The following is a 20,027-nucleotide window of genomic DNA, read 5'->3' on the forward strand; positions in this document are numbered from 1 at the left end:
AAAATCAGAGTATTTTCACTTCCCTAAAAATATCTGCCTCCCGGGCCTCCCCGGTGGTGCAGCAGTTGAGCGCTGGGTTGCGAAGCTGCCCGCAGCTCTGCAGCACCGGTTCGATCCCCGGCTGCTCCCCGGCCACCGGAGGAGGGTCCCACATGGCGCGCAGACCTCTCCTGCCGCCCGCTGCTCCCCTCAGCAGTGTACTTCGGTCCTTCTGCCTGCTCTGCTCCCCGCTCTGGCTCTGGTGAATTCTCTCACCCTCCCGCGCTTCTGACTGTACCCAGTGCTTGTATAAATAAATAAATAAATCTTTAAAAAAAAAATATCTGCCTCCCCCCAACTCCTGGCAACCATTCATCTTTTTACTCTCTCCATCACTTTCCTTTTTTCAGAATATCATATAGTTGGCATCACAGAGTATGTGGCTTTTCCACACTGACTTCTTTCACTTAGAAATAGGCACTTAAAGTTCTTCCATGTTTTTCCATGACTTGATAGTTCATTTCCTTTTATCAGTGAATAATGGTCCATTGTTTGGATATACTATGATTTATCCCATCACTGACTGAAGGACCTCATGGTTGCTCCCAAACTTTGGTGATTATGAATAAAGCTACTATAAACACCATGCCAGATTTCATGTGGACATAATTTTTCATCTCTTTTGGGTAAATACCAAGTGTAATTGCTGGATTATATGGTAAGAGTATATTAAATTTTATAAGAAGCCACCCAAAATGCCTATACCATTTTGCATTCTTGCCAACAATGGATGAAAGTGGACTTCATGTGGATCTATTTGTGGCCTCCCAATTCTGTTCCATTGGTCTTTTTATCTGTACTTTTACCAATATCACACTCTGTATCACTTTAACTTTATGCTAGGTCTTGAAATGGGGTTGTATTCACCCTCCAACTTTGTTCCCTGTATTTTTGTTCTTTGTTCTTCAATATTGTTTTGGCTGTTCTGGGTCTTCTGCTACTCCACATAAACTTTAGAATCAGTTTTGTCTGTATTCATAAAATAACTGGCTGAGATTTGGGTTGGAATCACATTGAATCTTTAGAACAAGTTGGAAAGAACTGACATCTCGACAATAGAATCTTCCTATCTATAAACATGGAGTATCTCTTTGTTTATTTCTTTGTCTTTGATTGCATCCATCAGAATACTGTAGTTTTTTTCACATAAAATCTGCACATGTTTTGTTAGATTTCTCTGGTATATTTTCCTAGAAGAAAAACAAATTTTTATTTGTCCATTCTGTTGACAAATATTTGGTGAGCTCTTACTCCAGGTGCTAGGTCCCCCAAATAAGAAGGGCAAGATTTTCTGGCTAGATCTTATATTCTAAAGGGGGGAGGGTCAGCAGTCACTTTTCCCGTACACCGAATACTAGATAAAAGTTACACTTGTGCAGAAGCACCTGCGCTGATGCAAGTCTCTGCCAACTCCTCCTATCCAGCACAGCTGTGTCCTGGGCATGAAGGTTCCGGAAAGGAGATTATACCTCCAATCTGGTGTGCCCTGGCCCATCTTGTCCTGGTGGTGCTGAGTGTCTGAGAGGTGCCAAGAGTGAAACTGGCCCCTTTGTGTAGGCAAGGGACAAATATTCTCTATGAGGCAGGAAATTCTGTGACTCAACCTGGAGCATTTCTGTCCAGAAGCAGCAGCTTATCTCAAGGGAGGATGCTCTGGTCAGTTCTGAGGCTTGGGTGGAGACCAGCCAGGCTTTATTTATTCCTGTGGTCATCAGACACTGACCTATGCCACAGAACTGTGTCACAATAGCTAAAAAGTTTGTGGCTTCTCTCCCCAAGCCCTTCCAGAGGTTATATAACCTCATAAAGTCACAGACAAATCAACTGCATTGTAGTGTCGAGAGTTCTTGTGGAGGAAAGGAAAGTGCATGAAAGTACCTGGCCAACCTTGGGGCATGTAGGGTAGCTTCACAGAAAAAGTGACATTTAAGCTAAGACCTGAAGCCTAAGGAAAAATTAAGCAGGTAAAGGGAAGGCAGAGAAAAATAGGCAGAGAGAATGTCACTTGAGAAGGCAGGGGGGTGGTTCTCAAAGGATCCATGGCGGTTAGGAGGGATGATCCAGGAGAGGTGAGCAGAGACCAGATCAGGTAGGGACCAGAAGAGGCCAAGTGACCAGTGGCCTCCACCTTCCATTAAGTAATGAGCAAGCACCTCCTGAGTACAGGGGACTTTCCTAGGCACCACAGGTAAAGTAATGAACGGGACAGATGAGGTGCTAACCTTACCAAACTCCCAGGCTATCAGAGGACAAATGCTTAGGAGGATGCTCACGGTCCAGCTTGGAGCCCCTGCTTCTTCAGAAGCCCCTGCTTCTTCTTTTTACATTGAGACATTATTCACATTCCATCAAATTCACCCTGTTCAAGTGTGCAATTTGTGGTCTTCAGTATAGTCACAGGATTGTTCAGCTATCACCACTGTTGAATTCTAGAACATTCAAAAGAAAAGTCTGTACCCCTTAGCAATCACACCCACTGCCCTTCAGCCCCTGGCAACCACTCATTTCCTCTCCACGTCCACGGATGATTGTTCTAGACACGCCACATGAATGGTTTTCCGCTGCAGTGGCCTCTGGTGTCTGGCTTCTTTTATGTAGAGAGGTGTCTTTAAGCTTGACTCATGTTGTAGCATGTGTCAGCACTTCATACCTTCCAAATAAATGGTATGGATAGTTTATTTATTCTTTCCTCCATTAAAGGTCATGTGGGTTGTTTCCACGTTGGGCTTATTGTGAATAGTGCTGCTGTAAACACTCAATACTAACTTTTGCATAGACCGTGTGCTCCTTCCTCTTGAATATATAGTCGGGGATGGCCACACAGAAGATGACTGTCCCCATAGGCTGCAGTAGCCACCATGTGTCACAGGTTAGCCCACTTGGGCTTGTGTAATTATGATCCATGGGGTTCACACACAGGGAAATCACTTCATGAGGCTTCTCTCAGAATGTAACCCCACAGTAAAGTGACACATGACTGTGTCTGTATCAAGTGGTAGAACCACAGGGGCATGTGGTCAGTGTGTATTTACTTTTAGAGGGGCCGCCAGACTGTTTCCCACTGCAGTTGTACCACTTTACATGCCTACCTGCTGTGTCAGATGCCCCAGTTTCCCCACATCACTCATTACTGTCAACCCCTCCTCTTCTCGAATGGTCCTGGAGTGAGGTTACCTTGGCTGGAGCAAGGGCTGGCTCTGGACTTGGAGATATGACTTTTAGGGAACCCGTGTGTTTCCTGCCCACCCTCCGCAGTGACTGAGTCTTCGCCTCCATCCTGGGGTGAACTGCCTGGAGGTGGGATGGGCTGCACCAGCCACTGCAGAGCCACTGTTAGGCTTGACTGAGTCCCCACCCCCAGCCCCAGGCACTGGGCTTCCCTGGATGAAGCTATTTCTGGCTGTTTCTGCACAAGGGAGGAGCATTGGTGGGTGGAAAGGTTGAAATTGTTCGCTGGGATGATTTTGGAAACACAGTGCATTGAGGACCAGGACAGCCTTAACTTAGAAGAGAATCAAGGGGTGGCTTTCTGGGAGCGCTGGTCCTTCAGGCATTGTCAAAGCTGAGGACTGGGCCCCCCGCAGCCTGATGCACCTCGAGGAGGGGGAAAGGGAAGGGCAGACCAGAGGAGCTGGTTTGATCTGGCTGCCGGTGCTGGACCCTGTTAGAGTCTGGGTGGAGCACACCTGGGGCTCAAGGAAGAGTGGATATGGGATCTAGGTAGGCAGGATTTTCCAAAATAGAGGTGCAGCCCAGTGGGTGGGGTGTGGCAGATGGAGGCAGGGTAGTTAGAGTCAGGGCTGGGGTACAGTCTACCTAGAGTGGAGATGTGGCAGGAAGACACAGAGGAAGTGCTGGAGCTTCAGTTCTGAATGAACCCCAGATCTGCCACTCATTTGCCACAGGGCCTCGGGCAAAGTGTTACCTCTGTAGCTAACTGTCCTAGCTGCAACCTGCACAAGCAAGGTTGCTGCAGACTGTGAGGGACCACTGTCTTTATTATCACTTGGTTCTAGAACCCTGAACTATCAGCAATGGTCTTGACCTTTCTTTTAGCTTTTTGCTGTCTATGTGGCTGTCTTCACTCTGACATCTGCTGCCCACATGCACTTCTCTGGGTCTTTGTTTGGCACAACTTTAGCAAAGTAGTTAAGAACCTTTGGAAGCAATGAGACTCCTGCATTAGAATCCCAACTCTGCCATTCTCAGCCACGCAATTTTGGGCAAGCCCTTTCACACTTGAACCTGAGCCTCCACTTTCCTGACTGCAAATTGGGGCAATAATAGCAGACAGTAAATGAATAATAGCAGACAGTTAATGAATAATAGCAGATAGTTAATGAATAATAACTGAATTAGCTCATCAGTTTGATGAATGTGAAAAGCAAAGCCTGGCACACTCAGTCCTGAGTTGGAGAAAGAATAGCCATGGACCCAGGGCAGAAGGGTGAGGACTGGGGTCCTGGGCAGGAGGAAATGATGGTTGCCCAGTGCCTGGCTGGGGCATGGGCTGAAGGTCTTCTCCAGGTGGCTGCCCAGTCTGGTGGCATTAATGATGGAGACTGGGGAGGAGGGCGTCTGGTCCTTTATTCTGTGCAAAATCCATAGCAGTTGCTCTTTAGTCCTTGGGGCCACCTCCTGGTGCTTGTGTCTGCAGGGCAGTGCCCATGTCCTGGGAGGACAGTGTGTCCCCAAAGCCCCTGGCCCCAGGAAGAGGCAGCTCTATGGGTCCCCAGACATTCCTTCCTTTCTCCCTCTCTTCCTGCCTTTGTCCACTCACACAATAGATAGTTCCTTCTTTAACCATTTAAAATGTTTATTTATTTATTTATTTATTTATTTATTTGAAGATATATTTATTTATTTATACAAGCACTGGGTACAGTCAGAAGCGCGGGAGGGTGAGAGAATTCACCAGAGCCAGAGCGGGGAGCAGAGCAGGCAGAAGGCCCGAAGTACACTGCTGAGGGGAGCAGCGGGCGGCAGGAGAGGTCTGCGCACCATGTGGGACCCTCCTCCAGTGGCCGGGGAGCAGCCGGGGATCGAACCGGCGCTGCAGAGGCCTCGGGCAGCTTCGCAACCCAACGCTCAACCGCTGCGCCACTGGGGAGGCCCTAAATGTTTCTTTTTAATATAAATGGTATATATTGAAGGTATGCAATACAATGATATAGATACACATAGTGAAATGATTAGTACAGCCAAGCTAATTAAGTTACCATTTTGGCAAGTATACAAAGGGGATACAGTTGCAGTTGTAGGATGGATGAGTCCAGAGGTCCAATGTTTAACTCGGTGACTCTAGTTAATCATGATATTGTGTTTAATCCTAGATGTTTGCTGAGAGTAGTGATAGCTATTTCTTGAGCCCTTACTGTGAGCCAGGTTCCATGCAGGCCACTGGGCTCACCAGCCAATGAGAGGACATGTCCTTGACCTCAGGGAACCCAGCAAACAAAACACCTAACTATTGAATTAACATATACCAACTTATCACCCTGTGCTCACAATTTGGGATAGGTACTGCTGTGAAATGCAAGGTACTGTGGGAGAGAATAATTTGGGAAACTCATTGCGACTGGGGCAATCAGGGAAGGCCTCTCATAGGAGGTGGTATTGTAGTTGGAGTCTGAATGATAAAGAATTTGCTGGCCTGAGTGGGAAGAAAGTGGGCTCCAGGCACAGGAAACATTTTCTGTAAAGACCTCGATGCTGAGATCTCAGTGTCTGTCTTGTTTTGAGATCACAGAAGCCGGTGTGACTGAATCAATGAGCGATTCAAACAGTAAGAGGAGGGCTTGCGGGACACGTACCCTCTGAACTCTCTGAACGTGTGGGTGCAAGTCTGGTGCAGGGAATCCAGGGTAGATGCAGATGCCCACAGTCCCCCTCCAGGGGGCGGATACCTCTGTCTTGCTGTCCCTGTTACCCCCGGCCAGGAGCAAGGACCACACCCGTGGATGCGTCACTGACCAGCTTGAGGTCAGACGGGTTGCCTTGAGATGGCAGAGCTGATCAGGTACCAAGGAAAACACAAGTTTGTCAGCAGTGGTTTCTCCCGGCAAAGGCAGCAGCCACCAGCTTCCTGCCGAGATGGGCCAGTTCAGCCTCTCTCGCTACAGCTGGAGATGGGGAGGAACAGATGGTCCCGCTTGGCCCAGATTCCAGCCAGATTGCTGGGGAGGTGTGGGCGGAGCGACAGGGTCAGCGCCAGGAGCCCAGCTACAGAGGAGAGGAGGCGGGGCCAGCTCCTTGTCATGTCAGTGGGGTCCTGCCAGTATGAGGGACAGTGGGGACCTGCACTGTGGTCTCACTCTGCTTCCTGGATGGAGCTGGCCTCTATTTTGACAACCAGGTGGAAAGTTCTTGAGAGATGCCAGAAGCTGATGGCTAAATCCTCAGTGCCTAGCACAGGGAGGGACTAGGCAGGAGCTCAGTGGCTGCTGTTTTGTTTTGTTTTTAAATAAGTGATAGTGGTAGCTCTCAGGTATTACCTTACTCGTCACAGCAAGCCCACAAAGGAGGCACTGTTGTGTGATCCCCATCTTACAGATGAGGACACTGAGGCACAAAGAGAAGGAATGCCTTTCCAAAAGTCACAGCTGAGCACATACAGGAGAATGGGTGGGTCACTCTGACAAGCTGAGAGCCAGACTTTGGGGGCAGGGGGCGCACCTGAGTGTTGGCAACCAAGTGGCACAAGGCTGGTTGGAGGGCAGAGCACCCTTCTCTTGTCTTTGTGCTCCCTGAGCCCCTGTTTACCCCTCGAGTTCCCAGTCAGCTTTCTCCACTGTGCAGTGTGCTTAGAGAGCAAGAGCTGAGCCTGGACACATAGGGGGAGAGAAGTCTGCTGGGTACGGCTGAGCAGGCTGCACACTGCACAACTTAAGAACAAGCCATTTACACAGACTATGATGAGAATGGTGCCCCCGGGACTGTGCACGTCAGTAACCCTGCAGGTGGGACCACAGCATGTAGCACCTTGAAGACTGGGGTCTGCAAACCTGTCTGTAAAGGGCCAGATAGTAAGAATTTTAGCATATGCAGGCCATCCAGTCTCTGCCGTAACTACTCACTTCTTCTGTTGTGGGGTGAAAGCAGACATAGACAATCCGTAAATGAATGAGTATGAATGTGTTCAATAAAACTTCATTTACAGAAACAGGCTGCCTGCCAGATTCGGCCCACAAATCATAGTTTGCCAACCCCAGTGAAGGCCATGGAGGATTTCGAACTTTTCTAAGAGCAATGTGGAACAGGAAGTGAAGGGAGGCCTACTTATGTGTTTCTTTGTCCTATTGGAGGATCCCAAACCCTTTTTTCTGCAAGCAGAGATGCGGCCCAAAGCCTGAGGGTCTCCAATGCTTACAGAGCAGAGGTCCCTGTTGTCCATTCCTCTGTCACCTCCTCCCTGCATTAGCTCTCAGTGGTCACTCAGCAGGACTTAGCAATGCTGGTTCCCAGTCCTGACCTGGGGGGCAGAGGGGAACAGCCTGTGGTCCACGCCTGGGCTTTGACATCAGAGAGCCTGGTGCCACACCCCAGCTCTTTCATCTGGCTGGGTGAGGCTGAGCTGTCCTGACTCTCTGCCTCCTCTTCTCCATGGGGGGATTATGACAGACATGAACCCATGAAAGAAAATGGTTTTGCATTGACCTGGGCACATAGGGTGACACTAAGCTCATAGCTCACTAAGAAGACACTTGGTGTAGGCATAACATTTCTCACTGAACCCAGAGGCAGGAACACCAGGTCACACACAGGAAATCGGGTCTTTGTTACAATGAGCTGTGGCCAGAGTCGGCCCATGGACTACCGGCCAGAGCAGAAGTGGAACTGCTGAGTGTGCTGGCTCATGCATCCTGAGGGCCCCTGGGTGATGGGGATGATTTGTCCCACCTCTTGGGTTGAAAATAACTGCCCAACTTTGGAGTAATTACATATCTTAGGCTCCCACACAGCATGGAGAACACCCCAATAATTACCACATACAAACACTGCTTTTGGCAGCTGATGTTTAATTTTTGTCTCAAAGGCCATCTCCTGGACAGGACGCCAGATCCACCTCCCACCTTTGCCTCATGTGAGCAGAAACTTCTAGAAATCTCCCCTGATTGGGTTCATAATGGTCACTTCTACTCTCCTGAAGGCTGACTGCCAGGTCCAGGGCACACCAGCGCATGGACAATCTGGGCCTCAGGGATCAGTGACCTTGCTATAATCTCCTCACATGACCCTGAAGTTCAGACAGCTACCTGGCCATCCATGGTTCTGCAGGAGGCACCCATGGGCCCTGCTGCAGAGTGCAGCCATGAGCCATCTGGGGCCAGCACCAGAGGGTGGTCTGCTTTGCTCAGAGTTGGAGAGGCTGTGTTCTCAACCAAGCTAGGAGGCTGATGGTTAGGTCATAGTCCTGGTTGTTAGTTATTGGAAGGGATATTGAGGACTTCCAGTGTTCTAGGCTTTAGGAAAAGAACAGTAATTGCCAGGTCACCATTCTGTCCTCTTGGAACTTAGTGTCAGACAGACCTGAAGCCCTTAATTACCCAAATATTTAAGTATAGTTGCAATCACAAAATTATAAATGATGGAACAGCTGTGGGTGTACATAACAGGGGTCTTACCCTTGTCTAGAGATTTTGAGCTTAGACTGAAAGGATGAGGAGTGAAGTAAGGGTGTGTGTGTGTGTGTGTGTGTGTGTGTGTGTGTGTGTGTACTAGAGAGGGATGCATGGATGAATGGATGGATGGATAGTGTATGGATGTGTGTATGGATTATGGATGGATGTATGGATGAATGGTGGGTGGTGAATGAATGGCTGGATGAATGGCACATGGATGGGTGGATGGATGGATGGGTGGATGGATGGATGGATGGGTGGGTGGTGAATGAATGGATGGATGAGTGGTGTGTGGATGGGTGGGTGGGTGGGTGGATGGATGGTAGATGAATGGATGGATGCTTAGATAGCTGCATGAGTGATTATGGATAGATGGTGGGTGAGTGGATGAATGCATGAACAGATAATTGAGTCTTCCAGGTAATGGGGCAAGGTTAGGTAAAAGCACAGAGCCATCTGTAGCTGATGACTTTGTAGCAGACAAAAGGCCATCCTGTAAGGTTTTGGAGATGAGACCTGCCGAGGTAGGCAGGTAGCGGCCCTGTGTACAGCAGAGCTGTGTCCTGCACTCCTCCAGGGGGTGCTGGCCTCTCATAGGCCGTGATGTGAGTGGCATGCCCTGAAATTGTGCAAGATGGAGACCTGCAGGCTGGATCCCATCAGTCAGATGTGTGTACCACAGAAGGGTTTTGGACTTTGCTCCCAGGGCAGTGGGGGGTGATGGAAGGGTTTTGGCAGTTTGTGATGGCACTAATTTACATTTATCATGTCCCAAAGCAGCACTGTCCAATAGGACTTTCTGTGAATAGAAATGATCTATTTCTGTACTTTTTAAGATGGTAGCCACACGTGCCTGTTGAACATTTGAAATGTGGCCAGAGTGCCTGAGAAAGTGAATTTCAAAATTTTTTTAATTTAAATTTAAGAAACCTTAATCATAGCCAGATGTGTCTGTGGTTCCATATGGCTCCAGAGGATTTGATGGTACCTGGGCACGCCTGGGCCCTGGCAGCAATGAATGCCTCTTGGGCAAGTCTGTTGGATATGTCACCTCTTGCCAGGAGGCTGGACTGAAGCTCAGCCTCCCCTTCATGCTGGGCTGCTGTCATGTTCAGGCCAAGGGTGCCCGGGACTGTGGGTCCTGGAGCTGGGCCTCATAAGGATGAGCTGAGGGGCCACCCAGCCCCACTGCTCCTGGTACCCACTGGGGTTTGGCTAGAATGGCCTTCTCCCCACCCTTCACAGCTCAGGGATACAGCGTCTGCAGTGGGCATTAGGACGTATGGACTTGGGCTCTTCCTGAAGAAGAGAAATGTGGTGGGATTGGGAGGGGGCCGGGAGGCAGGGCTGGCCTGCTCCTCCCATTTGCAGAGCCCAGATCCCTAACCCTGGCTTTATCTGCACCATGAGAGCCTCACACACAGCCAAACACGTCACTTGCCCTGTAAGCAGCCACTCCTTGGCTACCCCTTTCGCCCAGAGGTGTACTTGGCCACGAATTGCACAGTCCATGCCTAGAAACCGATCTGGGGTAGAGGCCCTTGCAGGCCTGGAGCCATTTGGTCAGGGATGGAAAGGACAGACCACAGGGGAACCTCAGGCTCCAGCAGACTCATCCTGTTGTCCCCATGGCCTCCTCGCCCATGGGAGGCTGGCCGATGTGCACCTCCTAAGTTCAGGGGGCCAGAGCAGGGGTTCCAGGTGGCAAGACCAGAAAGGGAAACTGCGGGCTGGTGGGGGGAACTCCCCTTTCCTTCCCATTGCACTTGAATGGGAAACCCTGAAGGTGGAGAGGTGGTGGACCAGAGGGGAGAGTCACAGTGGTAAGGGGCAGGGGGGATCCTGAGCAAGAGGGATTCCAGGCTGTGGTTGAAGTTCCCTTTGGTGTCCTCCTCCGGCTCCCTCTCCCACCCGCCATCCCTGAATGTCCCCCACAACACACAATTACATAAGGTCTAGGGGTGGGATTGGCTAAAGCCCCCTGCTGTCTGCGATCTCAGCTGAGTAGGGCCAAAGAAGGGGCATACGGTTCTCAGGGGTGAACTACCCCCTTGTGCGGGACCTGCAGAGTTAATAAAAATCTTAACAGCCACCAGAATAATCACTCATGTTCACACCATGTGCCAGATACTGTGCTGAGCCCTGGCCTGGCTCTCCAGTCATTGCTTATGGAGCCCCTGGGAGGGAGGGTTCACATCATCTTCATCTTACAGATGAGAAAATCAAGGCACAGAGAGGGAATGTCTTGACTGGGTTTGTACAACCAGTGAGAATGGCACTCACGTTTGAACCAAGCCATCAGACGCCAGAGCATGTGCTTCCCTAGAATATTCTTCCCCTGGGCGATGAATTTAAATTGCTTAACTCAGGGCCTGGCCCACAGAAAGTGCAGGCTGATCCTTCACTCTATTATTTTCCAGAAGAAGACAGGGGATCCCACGCACCTCTTGGATATCTTAGTTTCCTCATCTGTGAAATGGGAGAGGTGTTGAGACCTCCACACACCTGCTGTAAGGGGTGAACAGGCAGTTTGTTTCAGGACCTGAGGGAGGGAGGGTCTTACCTGCCCACTCCCCACCCCCATACCCTCATGCCCACTGTGACGGACTCTTTCTTGCCTCTCTGTTGCAGTGCGCTACTTCCTAAAGAACAAGGTCAGCCCTGACTTGTGCAACGAGGATGGACTCACAGCCCTGCACCAGGTAAGACCAGGCTCTTGGGGGTGGGGGTGGCTCCCTGCTCCCCCCTGGACAGGTGTCCTATCTCCCTGCTTTTTCCTGCCCAGAACCCTCAGGGTAAGGGGAGGGAGGGCCAGGATCCCCAGCTGGCCCATCTAAAAGGCTCTTGTCGGACCTCCCCTGTGGCACAGTGGGTTGAACACAGCGCTGTGAAGCTGTCTGCAGCTTCTGCAGCACGGGTTTGATTCCTGGCCAGCCAGGGAGATTCCCACATGGCGTGGCAGACCTCTTCTGTTGCGCCCACTGCTCCCCTCAGCAGTGCTTTCAGTCTGTCTGCCTGTCCTGCTCCCCACTCTGTCTCCGGTGAATCCTCTCACCCTCCTGCACCTCTGGCCTGTACCCCAGCTATTGTATAAATAAAAAATAAATCTTAAAAAAAAATTAAAAAAAAAGGCTTTTGTCTGCTTCGGGGCTGCGTGTGTCAGTTACAAACACACCCACAGGGGCCCTGAGCACGTGCATGTGGCACCCGCATGGCCTTCCGACACAGGGAGCCTTTGTGTGCTGCCTGGTCGCTGCCCAGCCAAGGGCTTGAACCACAAAGCAAATTTGTTTGGAGCTTGACAGTTTACAAAGCATGTTCACACCCACCCACGCCTCCACCCTGGTGACAATGGTGACCTGCAGGGTCTCATGGGACCTCAGGCAGGTCACGAATCCTAACACACAGCCTTTCTAGGCAGTGTGAAGGACTGGGCTGCTCTCTGAGGAGGGGCTGCTCTCGCCATTCTGTTTCATCTGGGTGCTGCAATGGCTTCCTCATGGGTCCCCAAAAATCTGTCTGGCCTGCCACGGCCATAGGGCAGCTCAGGCCACAAGTGTATTGATTTTACTAAATTGTACTCGTGTGTTCCTGCGATGCTGGGGGCTGGTGCCTGCAGTGCCCTGGTTCTTCCTGGCTGGGGTCCTTGCATGTACTGTGCTCCTCTCCATTGCACTGACCGCTGCACTCAGTCTGCAGCAAGGGGTATGAGCATATGTGCTGCTGTATATATATCCTTTCCTGCTGAGCATCACTATTATTTGTCAAATTAGTCATTAGCATGATTTTTTGATTGGTCTGTGCCCCAGATTCTGAGCCGCACTAGGGCACAGCCCCTGTGTCTTGCTCACCAGCATACCTCCGCATCTTTCCCTGTATTGGCATGCAGTTGGTGTTCAATATGTGCATGCCAACTTAGTGAATGGAGCCAATGTCACCTCCCTGTGCTCTGACCCAAGTTTCTGGGGGTGGACTTGGTGCAGTGGGTGGGTGAGAAGCCAGGCTGCCAGAGCCAGGGCTTGGTGGGGGGGGGGGACAGTCTCTCCACCTCCTTGTGAGGGCCAGATGGGATGACAGACTCCCCACTGCCCTGACCCAAAGACCCACCCTCAGCCATCACCCCCTGGTTTTCTGGGTGTCCTCCCAGCTTCTCCTGTCCCTTCTTTTTTAAAAAAGATTTATTTATTTATGCATATAAGAACCAGGGTACAGGCCACAGGTGCAGGGGGGCGGGATGAGAGGATTCACCAGAGACTGAGTGTGGATCGAACTTGACTGGCTGGGGATCGAACTTGAACTCGTGCTCCAGAGGCTGCGGACAGCTACACAGTTTGCGCTTCACCCCTTGCGCTACCAGGGAGGCCCTCCTGTCCCTTCTGACATCCACAAATTCTAGCTGTGGCCTTGGACAAGTTACTTAAGCTCTTTGTACCTCACTTTCCTCATCTGTAAAAGAGGGATGATAAGAACCCCCCTCATCTGTTGTTCTGGAATTAAATAAATGCCTATTACCCTGCAAGCGTCACCTGACACAGGATAGATATTGGATATTGTTGTTGTCATTAAAATGTACCACACACCCACTGCTCTGAGAACCACTTATGTGGTGTGAGAGCTGATGCTACGACATCGTTGTCCCTGTTTCATAGCTCAGGGAGCTGAGGCTCAGGGATAGCACTGTCCGGGAGAAGTTTCTACAGCGGTGGAATGTTCTGTGCCTCTCCTTTGCCCAGCATGGTGCTTCTAGACACATGTGGTTGTGCAGCACTGGAACTGTTCTAGGCATTAATCGAGACAGCGTGGGCCCAAGGGTTAGCTAGGCTCGCCGCTCCTGGACCACCTTGGAAAGCGCTAGCTGGTGTTTGGGAGAGTGGGACATTATTACGTTGTTGTCTGGCTGTTGTTGTGATTGTCACTGCTGCTCTGACACATGAAGCATTTTGCACGCCACTGAAGCAGTGTGGGTTTCTTCTCTTGGCAACAGGAAGCCTCCGAGGTTTGTAAACTGAGAGCAGCAGGACTGGAGCAATGAGGAAGCCTGTGGTGGAGGGTGTGCAGGGGGAGCAGCAGGGAGGCGGGAGAGATGGGGAGCCTCCACCAGGCAGTGGGGATGGGGCAGCGATGCAGAGATGGGATCCACCCCGTGGTAGGGTGGATGGGGCAAGTGAGGGGGTGGAAGGAGCCAGCCAGCTGCCAGGTGCCAAGTCCTACGGTGGGGGAGGTGGGAGGAGAAGTCAGCCCCCTCCTCCAGGCACTGCCCACGACGGGCAGCCCTGCACCTAGCCCATGCTTGGGCCAGGATTCCCAGGTGTTGGCTGGCCCAGCCCCCAGGAGCCCTCTCACCCAACTAGAATCCTGGGTGCACTATCTCCCCCGCTTTTGACTTGAGGTTCCCCTACAGTCCTCGTTTTCTGCAGCCTCTAAGAATGGGTTTTCTGATCTCCCTGTTCCATGACCCCAGGGGCTGGGCAGCTCTTCCTCTCTCCCTTCCGCAGGGGTTCCCCCACCTCTCTCCACGTGACAGTCTGGGATCCTGCACTTGTTGCCACTGCCTCACTCTGGTGCCTTTGGCGCCCTCTGCTGCCTCTTATTGCCACTGCCTGCTTCTCCTGATGACCTGAGGCAGTGCCAGGTCTCGCTGGGTCCCCTGTGGACCCCTGTACTGGGATACGCACTTAGAGCCAGCCAATGCCAGGCTAGCTGGTATGGAAAGAGAACCTGGGTCTCTGGCACCAATTGTGCAAATGACTGTTCCTTCCTCACATGTCCTAGTGTCTCTGAGCTCTGACTTCACTGCTGATGGGGGTGGGGGTTATGGCATCACCCATCCCCATTCCCACCTGCAAATGCACCCCCATCCCTTCTGCTGGCACCCAGTCACCTCTCCCCATGCTCACCATCACTCCTGTAGGCCAGGACACTGTCATCTTATAACTGGGTGCCTCTAAAACCCTACTCCGAAAGCTGTGTGCTTGCAACCTGCTCTCCACATACAGGCAGAGGATGGGTTACAAAAGATGTTTTAAGTCTGATCATGCTGCTCCTGTGAGTATAACTCTGCAGCGCCGCCCATTGCACTGAGGACCATGCCCTCAGGAGGGGCAGCGCTCAGCACAGGTCCTTTGCTTCCTTCTCTCCTGGCTTCTCCATCCTGCAGTAAAATGTGACTCCTGGCTTCTCTCCTCTGTCCTGGCTTCTCCCTCGCATGGCCCTGGGTTGAGGCTCCTCTGTCCCCTTGGGATCCTTCACTTACTGTCCCTAGAGTTTGTGGGCTCTCATGGCTGCTGGAGCCCTGCATCTCTTCAGGGGGGCTGCAGGCTCCTGACCCTTTCTCTTTTTGTGGACAGGCAGGAGGATGAACATGGCTGAACACGGAGTCTGGGCCCCCTGGAGCTCTCATAAAGAGCAGGTTCTTTGAGGGGGAGGCTTGGTCACTAAATCCTGGGTCAGAAATTCCTAAATCAGAGCTTTCAAGCTATGATCCAGAGACACTGCCTGGAAGGGGGACCCCAATCACTGCTCCCCACCCTGGCCAATGACACACACTTGCTTTAATCTGAGCAGCTCTGCTTGAATTTATTGTATATGTAAGTTCCAGTTCTCCATACAATTTTGTTTGAAGAAAATCTTCTGAAATTTAAAAGAAAAAAGGGCTTAAAGCTTCATTTAAAATTATGTTCCATTCCACTAACACTTACAGAGTATTTTATAGCTGACTTTTAAAATATTATATTTTTATGTTATATTACCAACTCAGTCACAAGAGAACAGGCTCAGAAAGGCTTGGTGACGTCCCAGGATCATGCAGCATTTAAGTCACGGCACTGGATTCCAGCTCAGGCAGTTTGGCTCACTGTCCTCATGGAGGGGGCCCCAGTGTGTCCACTCCAGAAGTCGGGCCCTGCTGGAGCTGACTCTGCCTGTGTCCCCTCACAGTGCTGCATCGACAACTTTGAGGAGATTGTCAAGCTGCTCCTTTCCCATGGTGCCAACGTGAATGCCAAGGACAACGAGCTGTGGACACCCCTGCACGCCGCAGCCACCTGTGGGCACATCAACCTGGTGAAACTCCTCGTTCAGTAGTACGTCCCCCCCCCACCCCAGAACAGCCTCCTGCCCTTCTATTTCACCCAAGTTCTTTTTTCACTGTTTCCTCTTCCGTCCCTTCCTCCCTCCCTCCCACTTAGTGCCCACAAACTCTCTTCTCTTTCCCCCTCTATATCCTCTCTTCGTCTCTTTCTCTCTGTTTCTATCTCCTCCTCTTCCTCCTAATACCCCTTTTCTTTCTCTATCGCTGTGTGTCTCTATCCTTTTCTCTCAATCTCTCTCTCTCCTTCACTCTTGCATGTACACACCATTTCTTCCCTTTCACTTTCTTTTTTATCTCAAATTTTGTTATAATAAAAGACACAGAACATAAAATTGACCATTGTAGCCATTTTTAGGTGTTCAGTGGTTTTCCTGTGCAACCATCTCCACCATCCATCCCCAGAATTCATCTTCCCAACTGACACTCCATCACCATCAAACAATAATGTTCCATTTTCTTCACCCCAGCTCTTATAACCACCATTCTACTGGCACAAATTTGGCTATTTAAGGACTACATATAAGTGGAACCATATAGTGTTTGTCTGTTTGTGACTGACTTAGCATGTTCATCCATCCTAGAGCAGGTGTCAGAATTTCTTCTCTTTTAGGGCCAAATAATACTCCATCATGTGTGTCCCATATTCATCTATTGATGGACACTTGGGTTGCTTCTGCACTTTAGTTATTGTGAGTACTGTTGCTCTGAACACATCTCTTGAAGACCCTGCAGAATTGCTGGATCATATGATAATTCCACTTTTAACTTTTTGAGGAACTACCATATTGTTTTGCACAGCAGCTGTACCTTTTTATAGTCCTATCAACAGTGTACAAAGGTTTCTAGTTCTCTCAGATCCTCACTAACATTTATTTTCTGGTTGTTTTTTTTTTTTCATAGTAGCCATCCTAAGGCTACAAAATCACAGCTCATGTAGTTTTGACTTGCATTTTCCTAATGATTAATTATCTTGAGAATCTTTTCATTTTCTTATTAATCATTTGTATATCTTCTTTGGAGAAATGTCTATTGTCAAGCCTTTCAAATATGGGTTTTATTATGTTGTTGTAATTTCCTTCTATTCCTAGTTTGAGTAATTTTTATAGTGAAAGGTTGTTGAATTTTGTTGAATGCTTTTTCTGTATTTATTGAGACGATCATCTGGTTCTTTTCCTCATTCTCTTAATGTGTAATTACATCAGTTGTTTTTCATGTCTTGAGCCATCCTTGCATTCTAGGAACAAATACCATTTGAACATCATGCACGCTCCTTTTAATATGCTGCTGAATTGGTTTTTAGTATTTTGTTGACAATTGTGGCATCAGTGTTAATAGAGCTATGGGTGTGTAGTTGTCTTGTAGTGCCTCTGTCTGGCATTCATATCAATGTATCATTTTTTTAAAATCTTTTTTTCAGTGTCCATGAGTCTATATTCATTTCTTCCACTTTCTTTGTGTGTACTTGTTATTCTTGCTATTAAAAAAACAAGCAAACTTCCTTGGCCCTGCCCCCCAAATCCTGTCTACATGCTTTTCTGTGGGGCAGAATTTGCTTTGGGTGTTCCGAGCAGCAGGTCTTCCCCAGGAATAAGACCATTTCTATGTCTACAGCTCTGATTGGTCTTTCCTGCCCTGAAATTCTTTCTAGTTTGCTTGGGTTTTATAAACACACAGAAAAGGCGACATTCAATTTCAAGTATATTCAGCTGCATTCATCTGATAATTAGCTCAGGTACCTGAGCTGGTCCAGGGCTGGGCACTGGGCACTCAGGGATGCAAAAGTCCTCAGGAAACCAGACATGAAATCAGGCGATTTCAGTAGCAGAGCTGAGACAAAGCAAGACCAGTAGACTGGGATCCCAGGAGACAAAGGAGAACCTCTGAGTATATATCGGGAGTTATGAAGAATGGCTAAGACAGCTGACTTTTAGCAGAGGTCTTGGCAGAGCAGCAAGAGCCTGTGTAATGAGGGGGAAGGGAGGATGAGATGACAATACTTCTGCCCTGGTTCAGAGAGGTAGACCAACTTGCCCAAGAGCACAGGGAAGCTCAGAGAGGCCACAGTGGAGGCTGTTTGGCTCAAGGATTGCCTAGTAACCCATGCCTGCCCCTCTGATGAGAACCTGGGTGTGGCTATGCAGTCTAATTAGTGATAGTGGAAAAAGAATGATACCAACCTGGCACAGTGGGCCCCCATGCTCATCTGTACCAGTGGGACCTGGGATTGGAATATATAATCCTGAGCCCCACCCCCAGAGACTGCTTGGGGAGATCTGGATTGGATCCCAGAAATCAGTATTTTGATGGCTCCCAGGTAATTCTGCTGCAGGGCATCCCAGCACCATGTTTGTGAATCACTGACCCAAAGGGTAGACTCTGCCAGGGAGCCCCATGGTTCTGTCTTATCCATGTTCTAGTCAGTCTTTTGGACAGAAACTTGGAGGAAGAAGTGGAGGGCCACCACAGAATCTTTTGTATGTAGGCAAAGATGGAAATAGAATGTGGAGAAATGCAAAGATCTGGCATGAGAGATACCAGGTTTGAGTCTTAAACCCTACCATATCTTAACTGTGTGTCCTTGGACAAGTGACTGGATCTATCTGAATCTGTTTCCCCTTGAGTGAAATGGGATGAACAATACTGACCCAAGGGAATTATTAAGAGACTTAAATAAGATGATGTACGTGAAGGACTTAGATCAAGCCTGGCTCTAAGCAGATGCCTGATACTAGTGTTGCTGCTGTTAATGTTATTTTTGTTATTGATACCAGGGAAGGCTTTGACATCCATCCTAAGTTCCTGCCTGCTGGCTCCACAGAGCAGGAAGCTGGGGAGGTCTGCTGGGCTAGCCCTCCTGGAATTATGGCCCCTCATAATTGGGGGTCCTGGATCCTGAAGCTGCAGTCTTTGTTGGGCTATCCATGGTGGGCTGGTGGGGGGCTAGGAGGATAGGATTGCACAGTCCTAGGGGGGAGGGCCTGAGAGCAGAGGCAGCAGAGCAAGTCTAGCCACATCCACTTGGCCCTCACACTGACCCTTTCTGTGCAGTGGGGCCGACTTGCTTGCTGTCAACTCTGATGGGAACATGCCCTATGACCTCTGCGAGGATGAGCCCACGCTGGATGTCATCGAGACGTGCATGGCGTACCAGGGTAAGTGTGGGGCAGCGGCCATAAAGTGGGTTCAGTGGGGGTGTTGTGGTGTCTGGGGGAGCGTCCCTTAAGTCAAAGCAGGTGGACTGGTCTTCTAGCCACATGCCTGCCTGCCTTATGCTCAGCGCTCAGGACATGGATGGCTCCTCATTATTACCGTTGTCTGTGTGATGAGCAAGATGAGGACACAGAAGGCCCCCATGCAGAAAGAAGGTACCGTTCTTGTCCATGTCGCCCACACAGGCAGGTGGCCTCATCTGGCCTTGTCTCCTCATCGTCAGCTGCGACAATTCAGTAAACATTCACGATAAAGTGATATATTCCCATTTGGGAAGATAAAATGTCCAGAACATTAACCGTGCCTACTCTGTGCCAGGCACTGCGCTGGCTGCCAGGGACCCAGATAAACAAGATGTGGGCTGTTCTCAGTTCACAAATGAGCTTCAGAGAGGAAACAAATGTGGCAATCACAGAGACCTGCCCGCTCCTCTGTCCCCACCCCCCCGCCCCTCACATACACTTCTGAAGCGCCTCTTCAGAAATACAGCTCAAATTCAGACCCGGGCCGTGCCCCAGGCTGCTGTGCCAGGATGGCTGTGATATGTGGATGAGGTCTCTCCTGCGTCCCCCTCCCCCCAAGGCTTTTCCTGCCTACCTCCTGCAGAAGTTCTTCATCTGGACCCCTTCTCAGTGTGATGTCTTGACATGTGGTTCTCCGAATTATAGGATTATAAAGAAAACCAATTATATTAAAATACAGCTATCAAAATATTTTGCAGCGTGTAATATAGACTTTTTTAATCCATGAAACATTAAGATAACGTGATATGACTGTGCCTACTGTTTCTGTTGATGATGAGGCCACAGGCACTGCTGAATTTGTGGGTTTTGTTTGAATGGAAGGAAATTTGATTTCATTTAAAGGTTAGTGAAAATAAACATGTCATTTTTTTTCTTCTTTCAAGTTTACAGACCTCCCCCAAACTCTCTCCATGAATGCTTGCTCTTATAGACCTTTTCATAGAGCATGTCACTCTCCTTAAATACCATTAGTAGCTGCTGGTAACACTTAAACTTTTTTGGCTATCAACTATATTTCTGAGCCTATCTACTACAATTTATTCA

General features: G+C 49.6%; 1 protein-coding gene across 1 annotated transcript in view; it reads left to right on the forward strand.

Annotated features, from left to right (window-relative positions):
• PPP1R16B (protein phosphatase 1 regulatory subunit 16B) overlaps positions 1-20,027 on the forward strand; it is a 92,210-nt gene that overhangs the window by 61,264 nt on the left and 10,919 nt on the right. The window contains exons 3-5 of the mRNA XM_037498755.2: positions 11,292-11,362; positions 15,597-15,742; positions 18,799-18,902. Coding sequence (XP_037354652.1) covers positions 11,292-11,362; positions 15,597-15,742; positions 18,799-18,902 — 321 coding nt within the window. The remainder of the gene's footprint in view (positions 1-11,291; positions 11,363-15,596; positions 15,743-18,798; positions 18,903-20,027) is intronic.

The sequence above is a fragment of the Talpa occidentalis genome, unplaced genomic scaffold (genome assembly GCF_014898055.3).
Source record: "Talpa occidentalis isolate TD23 unplaced genomic scaffold, MPIMG_talOcc4v2.1 talOcc4.10, whole genome shotgun sequence".
In the NCBI taxonomy this organism is placed as follows: Eukaryota; Metazoa; Chordata; class Mammalia; order Eulipotyphla; family Talpidae; genus Talpa; species Talpa occidentalis.